The 14,531-nt window shown below is 37.8% G+C and overlaps 1 protein-coding gene across 4 annotated transcripts in view; it reads left to right on the forward strand.

Annotated features, from left to right (window-relative positions):
* The window catches only part of gab3 (GRB2 associated binding protein 3), a 31,457-nt gene extending 17,233 nt beyond the window's left edge, over positions 1 to 14,224 (forward strand). Inside the window, exons 3-11 of one of the 4 annotated variants that reach the window (XM_051892852.1) lie at positions 1,839 to 1,945; positions 2,161 to 2,365; positions 5,990 to 6,387; positions 6,525 to 6,577; positions 6,722 to 6,959; positions 10,151 to 10,241; positions 10,616 to 10,682; positions 11,004 to 11,105; positions 11,441 to 14,224. In XM_051892852.1, the coding sequence (XP_051748812.1) occupies positions 2,166 to 2,365; positions 5,990 to 6,387; positions 6,525 to 6,577; positions 6,722 to 6,959; positions 10,151 to 10,241; positions 10,616 to 10,682; positions 11,004 to 11,105; positions 11,441 to 11,557 (1,266 nt within the window). In that variant the 5' untranslated portion in view covers positions 1,839 to 1,945; positions 2,161 to 2,165 and the 3' untranslated portion in view covers positions 11,558 to 14,224. Of the gene's footprint in view, positions 1 to 1,838; positions 1,946 to 2,160; positions 2,366 to 5,989; positions 6,388 to 6,524; positions 6,578 to 6,721; positions 6,960 to 10,150; positions 10,242 to 10,615; positions 10,683 to 11,003; positions 11,106 to 11,440 lie in introns of those variants that run through there. The other 3 variants (XM_051892850.1, XR_007930144.1, XR_007930145.1) reach the window with 3 other exon arrangements.
* The last annotated feature ends 307 nt before the right edge of the window (positions 14,225 to 14,531 follow it).

A 14,531-nucleotide genomic window follows, 5' to 3' on the forward strand; every position in this document is an offset into this window, starting at 1 on the left:
GACATCATGAGAATAACGTAACGCTTGGTAGTTTAACGTAACATGTTATAACAAGAATATCTATGGCAAGAGCTCTTTTCAGTCGCTGCTTTCTATCCTCGTGATTATTTTCTTTTGTCCCTTTGCATACCGCTGTAATAGTATGAAAAAGGACAACATATACTGCACATTTGTGGTCTGTTCTCTTGATATAATTTACGATATATCCCATTAATAATTCACTGGAATGCACGAAGAATCTCTCGTTTTTCTCCTCAAAGCCTCACGTTTCTTTCCAGGTTTGTTTCCATAGGTAAATACAATTTATTATCTGTAAAAATGATGGAAATCACTTTGAAATAGTATCACGCAATGCTGAAGTTCATGAACATTTTTTATTAAGGCGACGTATATTACATAATACAGAGAATCACGCTTTTTCATGGTCTGTAGAAAGTACCTTGTTGATGCTTTTACACTTTTAAGTGTCCTTTTAATGTTCGTTGGTTGAAGGGTGAGTAGAATAATGTCATCTCATTGTACCCAGTTTAAAAATAAAATGTATTATTGCGTTCATAGAGCGAGCTTTGCACTCGCACTTTTTTTTTGCACTTTTGACTGTTTACAGCTTAGCGGAAGTTACATCCATAATTTGCGCAAAGCGTCATGGGACGTAGGAATAAGGTGGATAGAATGCAACAGTGTCCACCCACTTTTTCAGCAGTGGTGATAATATATGTTTCAACTCTCTGATTGGTGGAATTTTCTGTACAGCATCATGGGTAATGTAGTTTTTCACCACAAATTCCACTGTTTAAAAAAACATTATTATTTTAAAACTTAGTTGAAATAATGTGGGCTTCAACAGAAGTAATTACCATCGATTAATAACATCGTAGCTCACAGTATGGCTGTCTAAAAAGGTTTCCAAGTCATTAAAAATCAATTTCCCTATGGAGAAACTGAATGGAGTTTTTACTTCCGGAACCTGACTGTTGCACTCTGTATCTATTCTTTCTCTGACCCCATCACCATGACTACTATTTATTGTATCTCTACTGTCCCTTTGACCCCATCACCATGACAACTGCTCTGTTCTCCTGAATCCCTTTACCATAGCAACCTTGGACTGCAGGTGTAAAGCAGCTCTACATAATAATTATATGCTTCTCAATGCAGCTGTATAACAAAAGGTGTTCAAAAAATGTTACACTTACTGTACAAACATTGTGCAAAAATGTTATGGGCTTATACATTTGAGTAAAATCTGATGGATGTTTACAGTAAATATAAGATAACAAAAATGAATACAACTACACGCCTAGTGTCTCTCAGATTTCTCTTCTGAGTCATTGTCAGTTATTCAAGTGTTGGGTACCCAATAGTAGGCTCTGCCAAAGAAGCAATGTTTATGTGAGCCCACACAATCCCCTTCAGATTAGCATGCTAGCTGCAACGTGATCAAAAGCCGGTTATCTACAACTGTTTACCCACAACATTACTCACAATGCCTTTCAAGCACCAGCAGGTTGAGTGTGATATCAGACTTCCAAACACTGAGTCATCACTGGACACCTCTTTTTGGGCAATTAAAATTATTTGTATTGCTTGAAATTGCCTATTTAATTAACCTGCTCAACAATAATTCCCAAAATGAGAGATGTGTCATTCAGATTCATACAGTCAATCTCATTCTCACAACACACATAAATATGACCATGGAAACAGTGCAAAACTTTCCACAATAACTGCATTATTTTAACTCAGTTCCACCTTCTAAAAACATTTTTGCTTACTATTAAGAAGAGAAATGATTACACCCCTAAAAAATTGACTGTGAACATGTCATGTGTTTTCAGTGTGTGTAACAGGCGTGAGCCTCACGTGTTCATCTGTGGGACTGAGAGCTTTAGAAATGTCTGCCCACTACTAACGCACTGTTGAGTCTAAACAGGAAGAGAAAGAGGTGTGTGTGTGTGTGTGTGTGTGTGTGGGTTGTGGTGTGTGGGGGGCTGGAAAGGGGGTGATTTGGTCTGCCACCTTCTGGTAATTAAAAGCAAAGGTACTTCAAAAATCAAATGTGTGAAATATGGTTATTGCACTTATTTGTTTGACATCCAAAATAAATAAATGTATCGAAGCAAATCTATTTATTTTTCTCTCGCTCTTTCTTTTTGACAGAATCAATGGACAGTCTAAATCACACTCCCTCTTCCCAGCAGCCATCTCCAGCACTCTCTCCTCATGTTTCTCTTGTGGCCAATCAGGACACAGTTACCATCGACAGCCACGCTGTCATAGACAGGCCTAGCGAATCAGAGATCAGCCCTCCACTTGACTACCTCTTCCTCTCTCAGTGTGAAACCGGTACAAAGAGCATCGTCAGGCAAGGCCCACCTCACTTCTTATGATCACACGTTGCAAAAATAATAATTATATGTTAATCTCAATAGAGAATTGAGATTCATTCCATGTAGCGCCAGACTATCAGCTTTTCTCTAATCAGATTTAATAAAGGTGACTGAGAGAATAAATGAGAAAAGAAAATCTCTCATGCTTTTTGCTTCAGTGAGATCTTTTGATCTTGGTCACTGCAGCATAACACACTGTGATTAGATTCTAATAAAATCTTCAGGGACCTGTATGCAAAGTAGGGTTTTAATGGTTTTATAAAAACACATTATGATTTTTGTAATGCTGTTTTGTTTTGAATACTGAGGCGTCACTCGTTTTTGCGAGTCCTCTCAAAAGCTGTGGAAGAGCTCGGCTTAGACTGGTCGGCCCCAGAAGAGCCCGCCAGCAGCCCCCTCGCCAGAGACCAGCCCCGTTCTTCCCTGGAGTCCATTGAGAGCTCACCAAGACATGTTACCCGTACTCGGCGCGCGTCCATTCTTCCTCTTTGGCTGCTCTCTCTAAAGTCGATGGCGCAGATGAAAAAGGTTACACGAAGCTCCCCCCCAGTGGAAGAAGCTGTCGCTGTGCATCTCTGCCTGCCTATGGCTATTGGTTGGAAGACCAAGGCCAGTCATCCTTCCAAGCCCTGCAGAACCACGTCAGCTCTTGCCTCCAGAGCTTTCGGCACTGACAGCCAAGCCGCTTCTGCACTACATACTATGGCGGTGCTTCAAGTATATCAGGCCAAACTTCTCCATGACATGGACGAGTCTGGACCCGACCCGGCTAAATTCAAAGAGCTGCGCAGTGCAACAGACCTGGCCCTGTGCGCTCCTAAAGCCACCGCCTAATCCATTGGTTGATCTAGGGCTGCCTCAGGCCCATTCTTGATCTGAGACGTCTGAATCGCACCCTCATGAGACGGTCGTTCAGGATGTTAACTTTGAAGCAAATCCTCGCACAGATTCGTCCCGAGGATTGGTTTATGTCAGTTGATCTGAAAGATGCTACTTTCACATCTAGATAGCCCCCATCACAGACCATTCTTGAGATTCGCGTTCGAAGGGGTGGCATTCCTTCCATTCGGACTCTCTCTAGCCCCGCATACCTTTACGAAGTGTGTAGACGTGGCTCTTTCCCCTCTGAGACAGACGGGAATCTGCATGTTCAACTACCTCGACGATTGGCTACTTTTAGCCCAGTAAAGACACGAGTTATGTGCCTGCAGATCCCTGCTCCTCAGCCATCTGGAGAACTTGGGTTTCAGGGTTAAATTTGGCAAGAGCTTACTATCTCATTCCAGGGGGGGCAGTTTTCGACTCCGCTTAAATGCAGGCTTGGCTCTCTGAAGAGCGCACCTTGAAAATCAAGAGCATGGCAGCCTCATTCAGGGAATGGTCCCTTTTATCCCCTCAAGAGGTTTCGGAAGCTATTAAGCCTCATGGCAGCAGCATCCTCAGTAGTTCCGCTGGGCCTGACCACACTAGCTCTGGTTAAAAGTCCGTGTCCCGCCTCATGCATGGGGCACGGGCCGACTCACTCTCAGAGTGACCCACAGCTCTGTCAAGGCCTCGGTCCCTTGGACATCTCCCCATTTCTACCTGAACGGGACTATGCTGGGCCTTGTTTTCAGGAAAAAAATGGTCGTAACAGACACCTCCAAGATGGGCTGGGGTGCTCTGTGTGATGGCAGAATAGCCTTCGGCTCATGGGCGACTCCTATGATGAAATGGCACATCAACCGTCTGAAAATGACACAGAGCTTGACATTAACTTTTTTTCTCACCAGCCACTGTGGCTAGTGGTGTTCCAAAGTTACTAGTTGGTCTTGGGGCCCTCGACTGGGCGCACCCTAGCTGTCGGCTCACAGAGCAGCTAAAGCAGATGCAATGTGAGTGAACCGTATCGAAAGGGAACATTATGGTTACTCACGTAACCCTGGTTCCTTGAGATAAAGGGAACAAGCATTGCGTCTGCTTTAGCTGATGCTTATGGGAAAAAACTCCTGTTTTCTCCGAATTCTGAAGCCTGATTGGTTCACATCTGTGCAGTTGCACAGACAAATGTGACCCTGGACCACAAAACAAGTCTTAAGGGTAATTCTGTATACATTTTTTCAGGATTCTACGATGAATAGAAAGTTTAAAAGAACCGCATTTGTTTGCAATCGAAATCTTTTGTAATTATAATTATAAATGTTTTACCATCCCTTTTGATCACTTTAATGCATCCTTGCTTAATTACAGCAAGAGAACATTTAGATTAGGGAACATATTTACTATTAACTAGGAGTTTTCCCTCAATAAACTCCTAATTACTGCTTATTGATAGTAAATAAGGTAGTTATAGTAGTGGTTATGTTTAGGTATGGGGTAGGGTTTAGAGATGTAGAATATGGTCATGCAGAATAAGTACTACTAATAATAAGTACTTATAAGTACTAATATGCATTACTACTTATAAAATTTCTGTCATTAAGTACTCACCCTCATGTCGTTACAACCTGTAAGACCTTCGTTCATCTTCAGAACACAAATTAAGATATTTTTTAATGAAATCCGAGGATTTCTGAACCACAATTAGGCAGCAATGTCATTGCACCTTTCAAGGCCCAGAAAGGTAGTAAAGACATCGTTAAAATAGTCCATGTGACTACAGTGGTTCAACCTTAATGTTATAAAGCGACAAGAATACTTTTTGTGCGGAAAAACAAAACAAAAATAACAACTTTATTCAATTTTTTCAATTTTTTTCCTTCCCTGTCAGTCTCCTACGCTGTTGGCATAGTAAACGCAGTGCAGCATTTCCGTGTTCTACGTCAGAATGCCGACTCAGTGTTTGGCCGATGCTCTACACGTGAGTAGCATGACACATGCGTGATGCTGATGCTGAGTCAGCATTCTGACGTAGAACACGGAACCTTGAATATGTGTTCCCTAATTTAAAGTGTTTCCTAAAGTATTAATTTCTTCAAAAGACCTGACAACAAAACCTGAACTGTAGTATGTATATGTTCCGGGAAATTTGTTTTCAAAGTTTTTAATCAACATTAACATGAATTGGAAATTGGAAATTAGAAATGTGTCTCTGATCTTCAACACAACATTTATTTTCTTTTATAATAACACACACAGCTGAATAATGTACAATAATGTCAGAGAAGTCTAATAAAAAAAAGTAAATAGGGTAAAATTTTATTTCATGTTGACTTTGACAGCTTTTCTAATGTGAACCAGATTTGAGTGGCTCAGACACTTAAGCAAATGTTGAATTTTTTAACTTATTTAATATGTGACACTTTACTTGTTTATTTAGATTTTTTTGTATTGTCTTCCTAAGGCTTTACATGTAAAAGAATATTTTGAATTTGTTATGCAAATGTATGATTTCTAAATGAGCACTCATTCAGCAGAGAAAGCCTATGTAAAAACAATAGTTTCATTATGACACAACACACCACACATTTTCCATATGCTTTCTCTGAATATTTTTTTTCCCATAGAAGAGTTTCATCAACATGTTTTAATTTGAATAACATTACTTAGTTGACTATAGTGTTGTTTTAGTGTGTATATGCCTATTTCTTATGTGTTTGTTTGTTTGTCCTTCCCTATAGGTGTGACAGCATCTCTAATTCTGAACGCTCCTTTGAGCAGAGCTCGTCTGAGTACACAGAGGATGTGTTTAGCCCCACCCCACGCATTGACTCCTCCCCTTTTCTTTTGGTTGGGGCGTCCGAGCCCCCATTTAGCGCCCCCTGTGGGCCACTCTCTCTCTCCTCCTCTCTTTCGTCCTGCCTCTCATCTCCCATCTCTCTACGCCGTCCATCGGACATTTTCAGATTCGACCGACCCTTCTGTGTGACATCAGACCCACAGACGCCTCCTCCCCTCCCACCCAAACCCACACACCTGTCCGATCACCCCAGTAATGACGATACCGGCCGTAATCAGACACAACCTGCTCTCCTCCCTCGCAGGACGTCACTTTCAGGAATAGACCACTTTAGGAAAGGTGAACATACACACAAATACACACAACAAATATTATCAATGACTCCCTCCCCCACACACACATCTTTTTTTCTCCAAAACATCTCCTTAAAATGAATTATATATTATATTTTATTATTATACTACCTTTTTTTTCAGGAGAGTATGACAATGCTGGAAGAAACTGGAACAAACGTCTAAGCCTCAACCTGGTAAAGAAATATTCAAATATAAAATAGTCAAATGAGCCTGGTGAAAGTTAAACATACACAGTAAATAAGCATCAATTTGAATATTCACTGCCAGAAACCAGATGTATCATAGTTTGTCTCTCTCTGTATCTCGGCTATTTCTAGCCGATATTTCTGAATACCACAGTTACTGAAAACCACTGTGAGGATTCATATGTGCCCATGGCCTCCCCACCAATCAGCTGCTCTAATGTCACTTCAGACGGCTACATACCCATGAGTCCCTCCACCCTGCCTGTCTCCCTACTGACCAACGGCAAAACAGAGCTGCCCTCACCTTCGAATCCCGACCTTGAGCCTCCTCCAGTCGACCGCAACCTTAAACCAAAAAGACCAAAAAAGGGTAAATGTTTTCGGGTTAAAAATGTAGTAAACGTTTACCAGTATCATACCCAATCAAAGCATATGGTACTAAAATTTCATTAAAAGTTTTGTGATTGTAGCATTAGTAATCCATATTGTGACTTGTAGCCTTTAGACTAAATGATTTAATTAGGAAATAAGATTTACATGCCCCAAAGTAACATGTAATAGCATATACGCTACATGGTCAAATGTATGAGGATAGCCCCTTTTAATTTACATTTATCTTTGGCTATGTAAGATACATCTACTCCTAACACATTTGCTAAATATACTGTGCCAATGACTAATTTCTAGCTAAAAAACAGGATGTGATGTCATAGTTTGAGGAACTTGCTATTTCAGAATTCCTTATTCTTTTAAAGGTTTTTGCACAAGTACACTCTTAAAAATAAAGGTGCCAAAAGGAGGTTTTCATAGAAATGGCATAGAATAACCATTTTGGGTTCATTAAAAAAACATTCAGTTCTTAAAGCTGCTGTCCATAACTTTTTTTGGTTAAAAATGATCCAAAATCAATTTTTGAGCATGTACATAACCAGCCAGTGTTCAAAACTATCTCCTTACCTTAGCCCGATTCACACTGGTAAGCTTGTAATAATGTTTTATAATTTGGGTGGTACTGGTGAGTTTTCGCTGGAAATTCGAGCATGTCGCCGTTTGTCTTTGCGTCATTACTCCACATCTGTTTACATAAAGAACGAGTCTCAGCTACTAGGCTACATCGCATGTGAGGCGGATCATTTATAGCCTTTCCTCACAGCAGCTGCAATAATTAAACTTATCATTTTGATGGCGGATTGTATGGTATGACAAATTAACGTTAGAGATTCGACTGTACAGAAATTGAAATCTACAGGTAACGCTAACACACACTAAATACACAGTCACGCAATGCTGATGTTGTTAACATTAACAATTTGAGAACAAAGTATAACAATAATAAAAATTTGCAAGGTTTGACGTGATCCGAGCTAAGCAATCGTTAGATTTAATCACCATTGGCAGCACGATTTACTGTAATGCTTTTTTTCCTCAGTTAGTCAGAACAAAAGTGGCAGACATGTTACTTACTTGTTCAGATGACATTTTCCGGCGAAAATTCTTATTTTGGTCATACTTAAAAGACAATCCAGACTACAGTATCCACACCGATGTGGTGATTGACAGCAAACATTAGATTCACACAACCCATGTAAAGATAATAATTCCGCAAACAACTGCAATTGCAGGTTTCAAACAGAGATGGCGACAAAGAGGCAAAATTGAGGCCTGCAGCTTTAAAAGAACCATTTTTTTTTTCTTAGTGTGAAAAATATTTTAGTATGAAGTAATAGTATGAAGATTTTTTTCCACTATAAAGAACCTTTTGTGCAATGAAAAGCTCCATATTCTTCATAGAACTATCAATGCCAATAAAGAATCTTTATTTTTAAGAATGTATTATTAAGGAGCTATGAAGCCCCTAAAGGGACATGGTGAAAGAAAAAAAAAAATAAGATGGGAGGTAAAATTATTTGTCAATGTTTTTGCATTCTTTCGCAAATGTTTTGCATTCCCCCGAGAAACTTTGAGTTTGCTCGCAAAAAACATTGCAAAAAAAGTTTTGCAAGCGAACGCAACAATTCTTGGCGGAATGCAAACATTTTGCGAGTGAACGCAAAGTTTCTTGGGGGAATGCAAAACATTTGCAAGAAAATGCAAAAGCATTGACAGACATAATTTTTCCTCCCATCTCATATTTTTTTCAAGCACCTTTAGGGGCTCTGTATATTTTACTAGCTGTAACTGCTGCCATGAAGCAATTTCATTAACTGGAATATCATGATTTTAGTTAGCTACGTCAGAAAAAGAAAATAGAGAAATGGAAAAAATGATCTCATGTGAGGAGGGGTACAGAAGAGTGACGCATGTTGAAAATGAATATGAGGAAGATAAGATGCAGCAGAGGCTCATGATCTGTGTATCACACAAACCATTTCTATTTCAAGCTCTAAATTTAAACGTTTTAAAGGCAGTCTTGCCTTGAGATTGTAGAGTAAATGAAATATCGAATTCTCAATTTTGCCACATACTTTGCTGACACTTTTCAGAAATTAAATGGTTACCCTGATTTTCATTTTCATATACAGTCAAACCAAAATTTATTCAGACACCTTGAACATTTCATTCATTATTACAGTTTATTCACTATAGTTTAAAAAATGGTAATAAAATATGACAAGATCTCAGAGTTAAACTGTATCAGAAAAAAATAATCTTAATTATGTCAGACAACACTTAAGCAAAACATGGTCAGGTCAAAGTGTCTGAATAATTTCTGGTTCCAAATTTTTATCAATTTTACTGGCAGTCCACTGTATGAAGAATTTTTGGGTATAATGTCACAGTTTACTTTATTTTGCTATCCTCACTTACATAAATGAACTATAGTGTCCTGCACCCACTAGTAAAAAAATATAAAAAATGTCTGAATAATTTTTGGTTTGACTGTAAATTTGCTAATTTATATAAAATCGGCAGAATCTGCCTTCCATACAAAGCCACCACAGAATTAAAGTGTGGTCAAATTAGCGCAGGTGAAAAAAAGTTTCATTGTCAATTGGCAATAATGTAGCAATGTATGAAGCACCTTTCACACAGAAGTTACATGCAAACCAAGCGGCTTTCTGTTGGTCGAAACGTTGCGAATTTGCATGACTAACTTGAACCCAATACAGAAATCCTTCGCGAAATTCCTTATTGCGTGGATTCCTTTTAAAATGACTGGATTTTGCCCTCGAAAAAATCACAGAATAGTAAATGTGACCGCACTTTTAATCATGGATCATATATAGTAGTGTGCACTGAGCAGCGCACTAGTATTTTTGTATTTAATTCTGAATAGCCAAGTCTTTGTGACATATTTTAAATACTTTTAAAGTGAGCATTTAGGTTTCCTAAGTCAAAAGCACAAGAGAGGAAGTGCATGATACTATCAGATTCACAGATCAGGAAATGCAGACAGCATTGTGTCTTGAGTGGAGGCACAGGGTTTCTACAGGTCATGCACCTTCACACAAAGGAAATGCCTCATTAAACTCAGTGAAAGTGTGTGTTTGTGTGTGTTGTGTGGATGACAGAAAAACATATAGAGTGTTTGAGTGTTTTGCAATGTGTTTGGTTTCACAGTTCGACCGCCACCTTTAGACCTACGGGGCCTGTCCACAATTTCTGAATGTCCATTCCACGTTCCTCTCACACGCACCATGACAGAACCCAGGTGAGATCTGCACAACATTGACTTATAACAAACCCACATTTACAGATCAAAATGACCTAAAATGGATCCCCTGCAAATCTGTTCTTCTTCTCATCCACTACCGTCTGTAATTCTTTTTAGTATTTCTATCTGTCTTAAATCTTCCACAAAGAAATTGTTTGTCTTGACGTTGCTCTTCCTCATGTCACCCGATCTTTATTTCCTGCTTCTGCAAACCCCTCTGCACGAGTGTTTTCTCATTTACATGTTTGTGATGTTTATGAGTGACACACTGATGTTTATTATTTGTTATTGGTAAGATAGTGTTTTGTATTTGTATGGCTGTATTTGAATGTTAATGTGTTTTAATATCAGCTTGTTTGTTTTGTCTCTAGCACATCACTTCCTTTGGACAGGCGGCGGGAATGGTGCTCTGAACAGGAAAGGAGCATCACGCCAACGGTAACGTGATTTCCTGTTTAAGCCGTCCTCTCTCATTAATAATTTATTGCTCTGTTTCTCTTTAAAATTAGAAAGAGCAAGAAGGCAACAGAGGGAGGAAAAAGAAACCTAAAAATAAAAAAAAGTTATTTTAAATTGTAGTAACTCTTCTCCTTCCTTTTGATCAAATAAATGCAGCCTTGGTGATAGTTTTGAATACAAATGTATGTGTATACATAAAATATTATTGTTATGTAATAAAAAACATATATAATGTGTATCAGTATTAAATATTTTGTGGGTATATTTGTATGTTTTTCCTTGGTTTTGGACTCTCGGCAGATGCTCTTCTCAGCTTGTGATTCTACCCCCTGGGTGAGGCCTTCTCAGCTGGATTACTTGTCACTTGACTTCAACTCTGCCTCCCCCTCACCTGTCCAGAAGGTTAGTGGTGGGCATGAAGTGGAAAAAAAGATATCAGAAATACATTTCTCACAAGCATCTAAAGCATTCTAATACAAACGCTCATTTAGTGAGTGTGCATGGGGGTTTAGTGGGCACTGCTATCTGTTATAGTAATCTTTTCTGTGGCTCTTTTAAACCAAATCTTTAGGCAGCTGTAACAGTGACTCTGTTTCTATTTCCTGTCCCGGTGACAGTTGCTTTGCCACCACTCAGCTCTAAACACGACATGGCATAAATCTGCCTCCGAGACTGATACAGTTCCGCCGTGTTGGTTAGTGTTTTGATTGTTCATATTGCATTATTGATGTTTTCAGAAACCGCTGCTGGCAGACGAGTACAGGGTGGATTACGTGCAGGTAGACGAGAAGAAGACACAGGCTTTACAAAGCACCAAGATGGAGTGGAAGGATGTCCGTCAGTCAAAAGCCTAAAGCCTTCTGAGGAGGAGGGGAATAATGCATTTAAATTATTACATGGTTCAAAACTTGACTTGTTTTCATCTCCTACAGTTTCAGGTACATGTTGAGTCTTTTACACTGCTGTGAAAGGAGCCAGTGCAGGGCTGGATAAGAAACCTTCAGAAATAAAATGGCAGAATATTTAGGAAATTATTCCAGAATAAAAGACCACCAGTGCAATGACTCAAGAATAAAGCTGTTTATTTTGTAGTTTTTAAACCAGGAAGTGAATTAGCATTTTAGATTGGGTTTCCTCTGGAATTTCCTGTGGGTTTTTAGAAATGTGGTATGAGTACGTATGAGGTTGACTTTACTTTGTTCTACAACATAAATTTCACACCTCATGCCTTAAATGTGAATGATGGTTTTTTTTTTGTTGTTGTTTTTTTAAAAAGTCCCTAACAAGTTGCTAAATAAGGACTAAAGGCCCGTACACACCAAGAATGATGACTATAAAGATAATGATAAAGATATAGTTCTAATAATCGTTCTCAATATTAAAGATTAACAGAGTTCACAGCACAGCTATAATGATAACGGCACAGAGAAATTATATTGTTGGAATAAGTTTGGCCCTGTTTACACCTGGTATTAAGAAGCGTTTTGACAGCCAATCAGAATCCATCCTGCTGTAACGAGCTTGAACAATATCGTCCGCTGGTGTGGACGCTAATGTAGTTATCTTTATAGTTATCATTCTTGGTGTGAATGGGCCTTAAATCTACCAGAAAGAAATGAAATTATAGGCATTACCAAGGTTGTTGTCCTTATGTAGCAACTTGTTAGCTACAACACCATTCAAAAGTTTGGGGTCGGTAAGATTTTTTAATGTTTTTGAAAGAAGTCTCTTATCCGCAATAAATGCTGCATTTAATTGATTCAAAATACAGTAAAAAGTTATTACAATTTTAAATAACTTTTTTCTATTTTAATATATTTTACATTTTAATTTAAAATGTATTAAAATTAAAATATAATTTTAATTTTAAAATATAATTTGGCAAAGCTGAATTTTCAGTATCATTCTCCAGTCTTCAGTGTCACATGATCCTTCAGAAATCATTCTAATATTATACTGACTTGCTGCTCAAGAAACATTTCTTATTATTAATCTTGAAAACAATTATTTTTGTGGAAACATTGATATACATTTTTTCAGGACTCTTTGATGAATAGAAAGTTCAAAAGAACAGCATTTATTTGAAATAGAAATATTTTGTAACATTTTAGATGTCTTTACTGTCACTTTTGAGCAACTTAAAACATCCTTGCTGATTAAAATTTCTTTAAAAAAAAAAAAAAAATCTTACTGACCCCAAACTTGAATGCATTTTTTCATTAAGATATGACTCTGTGTAATTTATGTCGCAAAACATAAAAAGTTTTTCAAGTAACGTTTACCACAGACCTTAACTTATTTCATTTACAGATTCAAAATCATGACTGATCAGATTGAAAAATTGTTTCTAAATCTGAATGGATAATGAAATCCCAACAGCTTGAATCTTATCTGAAAACATTTGTCACCAAAGCCTGAACATGTACAGAATATGAATTTGTTTGCGCGAGCGCAAATTAACACACTCTGAGACTTTATAAAGGAAATTATTTATACAAATTATTAATTATTGATCATTTGCTTAAGTTGAAGTACAGAGTGACTGTGGCACTCCCTGGGACATTTACTTTGGAATAATTCCCCAAATATAATGGCACACTGTTAGTTTTACATCACTGATGTATGAGGCTCAGATGTCACATTGCCTATTTGTGAATTCTGAAATAATGTTTTCAAAGGTGTCATGAAGTCTTTAAGTGGATGTTCTGAATATGTTACATATTTATGATGCGTACAATCACTGAAGAGTGTCAGAGAAAAAGATTACGCCAATAAAAGTGTCTCTTGCACTTTAAAAACACCCTTGAGACCATGTTAAACATGGACTTGCTTTACTGAAATATGTTTCATGAGAGTCAGACCACTGTAAACCACTGAAACCACACACTGTGATTGGACGCTGAAATAAATCAATGAAGGAAGTGAATGTTTTGTAGAAGGGAAATCTGCCTTTTTTTTTAAAGATTGAATGTTGAGTGAATGCTTAATGTTGAATATGTTGGACTACTGTCAAATTATTGACTTAACAGGGTTATGAAGGTCTGTCAACATTTATCGGAATGTATTTTTCCCATCAACTTGGCCGGTTCACGATTATGAGGCATTATGAATGTATTTCTGTCTTGGGTTGTAGAATTTTAGTGCCATGTCATGCTGTGCTTTTGACACTGTTCTTTTATGGTGGTCAGATTTGATCTTTGCTGTACTGACAAGAGCACAAAAAAATCTCATGGGAAACCATCACTGTGACATCATCAGTTTCCCGCCAATCCTGGTATTCTTTAGTGTATGCTTTATATCTCATGAAGAAATGTAATACATGAGTGAGTGAGTGAGTGAGAAGAGAGAGAGAGAGAGAGAGTGTGTGTGTGTGTGTGTGTGTGTGTAATTTAGAGACCTTACTAACCTGTGTGAATCAATGGGTTTATCCGTCAGCAGGTAAATTATTGTGATGCATATTGAACAATAAAATCACTTTAAAACAATTCAGCTTAATAAACTGGAAAAAAAAAACCATCAAAGACTCTTCTTTAATTTGTTCTTTTTAAATATAAACTATACATAAATATAAAATATGTACCTACACTACTATTCAAAGGGAGTCAATAAGATTTTTTCATGTGTTTTAAAAGATCAATGTCACATGATCCTTCAGAAATCATTCTAATATTCTGATTTGGTGCTCTAACATTACTTATTTATATCAATGTTGAAAGTGGTTGTGCTGCTTAATATTTTTGTTGGAGCCATTGTTGGATAGAAATCTTTGTAACATAAATGTCTTCACTGTCATTTTGCTCAAAAAAAGTTTTATTTTCTTTCAAAAAA

Source organism: Ctenopharyngodon idella, chromosome 5, assembly GCF_019924925.1.
Source record: "Ctenopharyngodon idella isolate HZGC_01 chromosome 5, HZGC01, whole genome shotgun sequence".
Classification (NCBI taxonomy): Eukaryota; Metazoa; Chordata; class Actinopteri; order Cypriniformes; family Xenocyprididae; genus Ctenopharyngodon; species Ctenopharyngodon idella.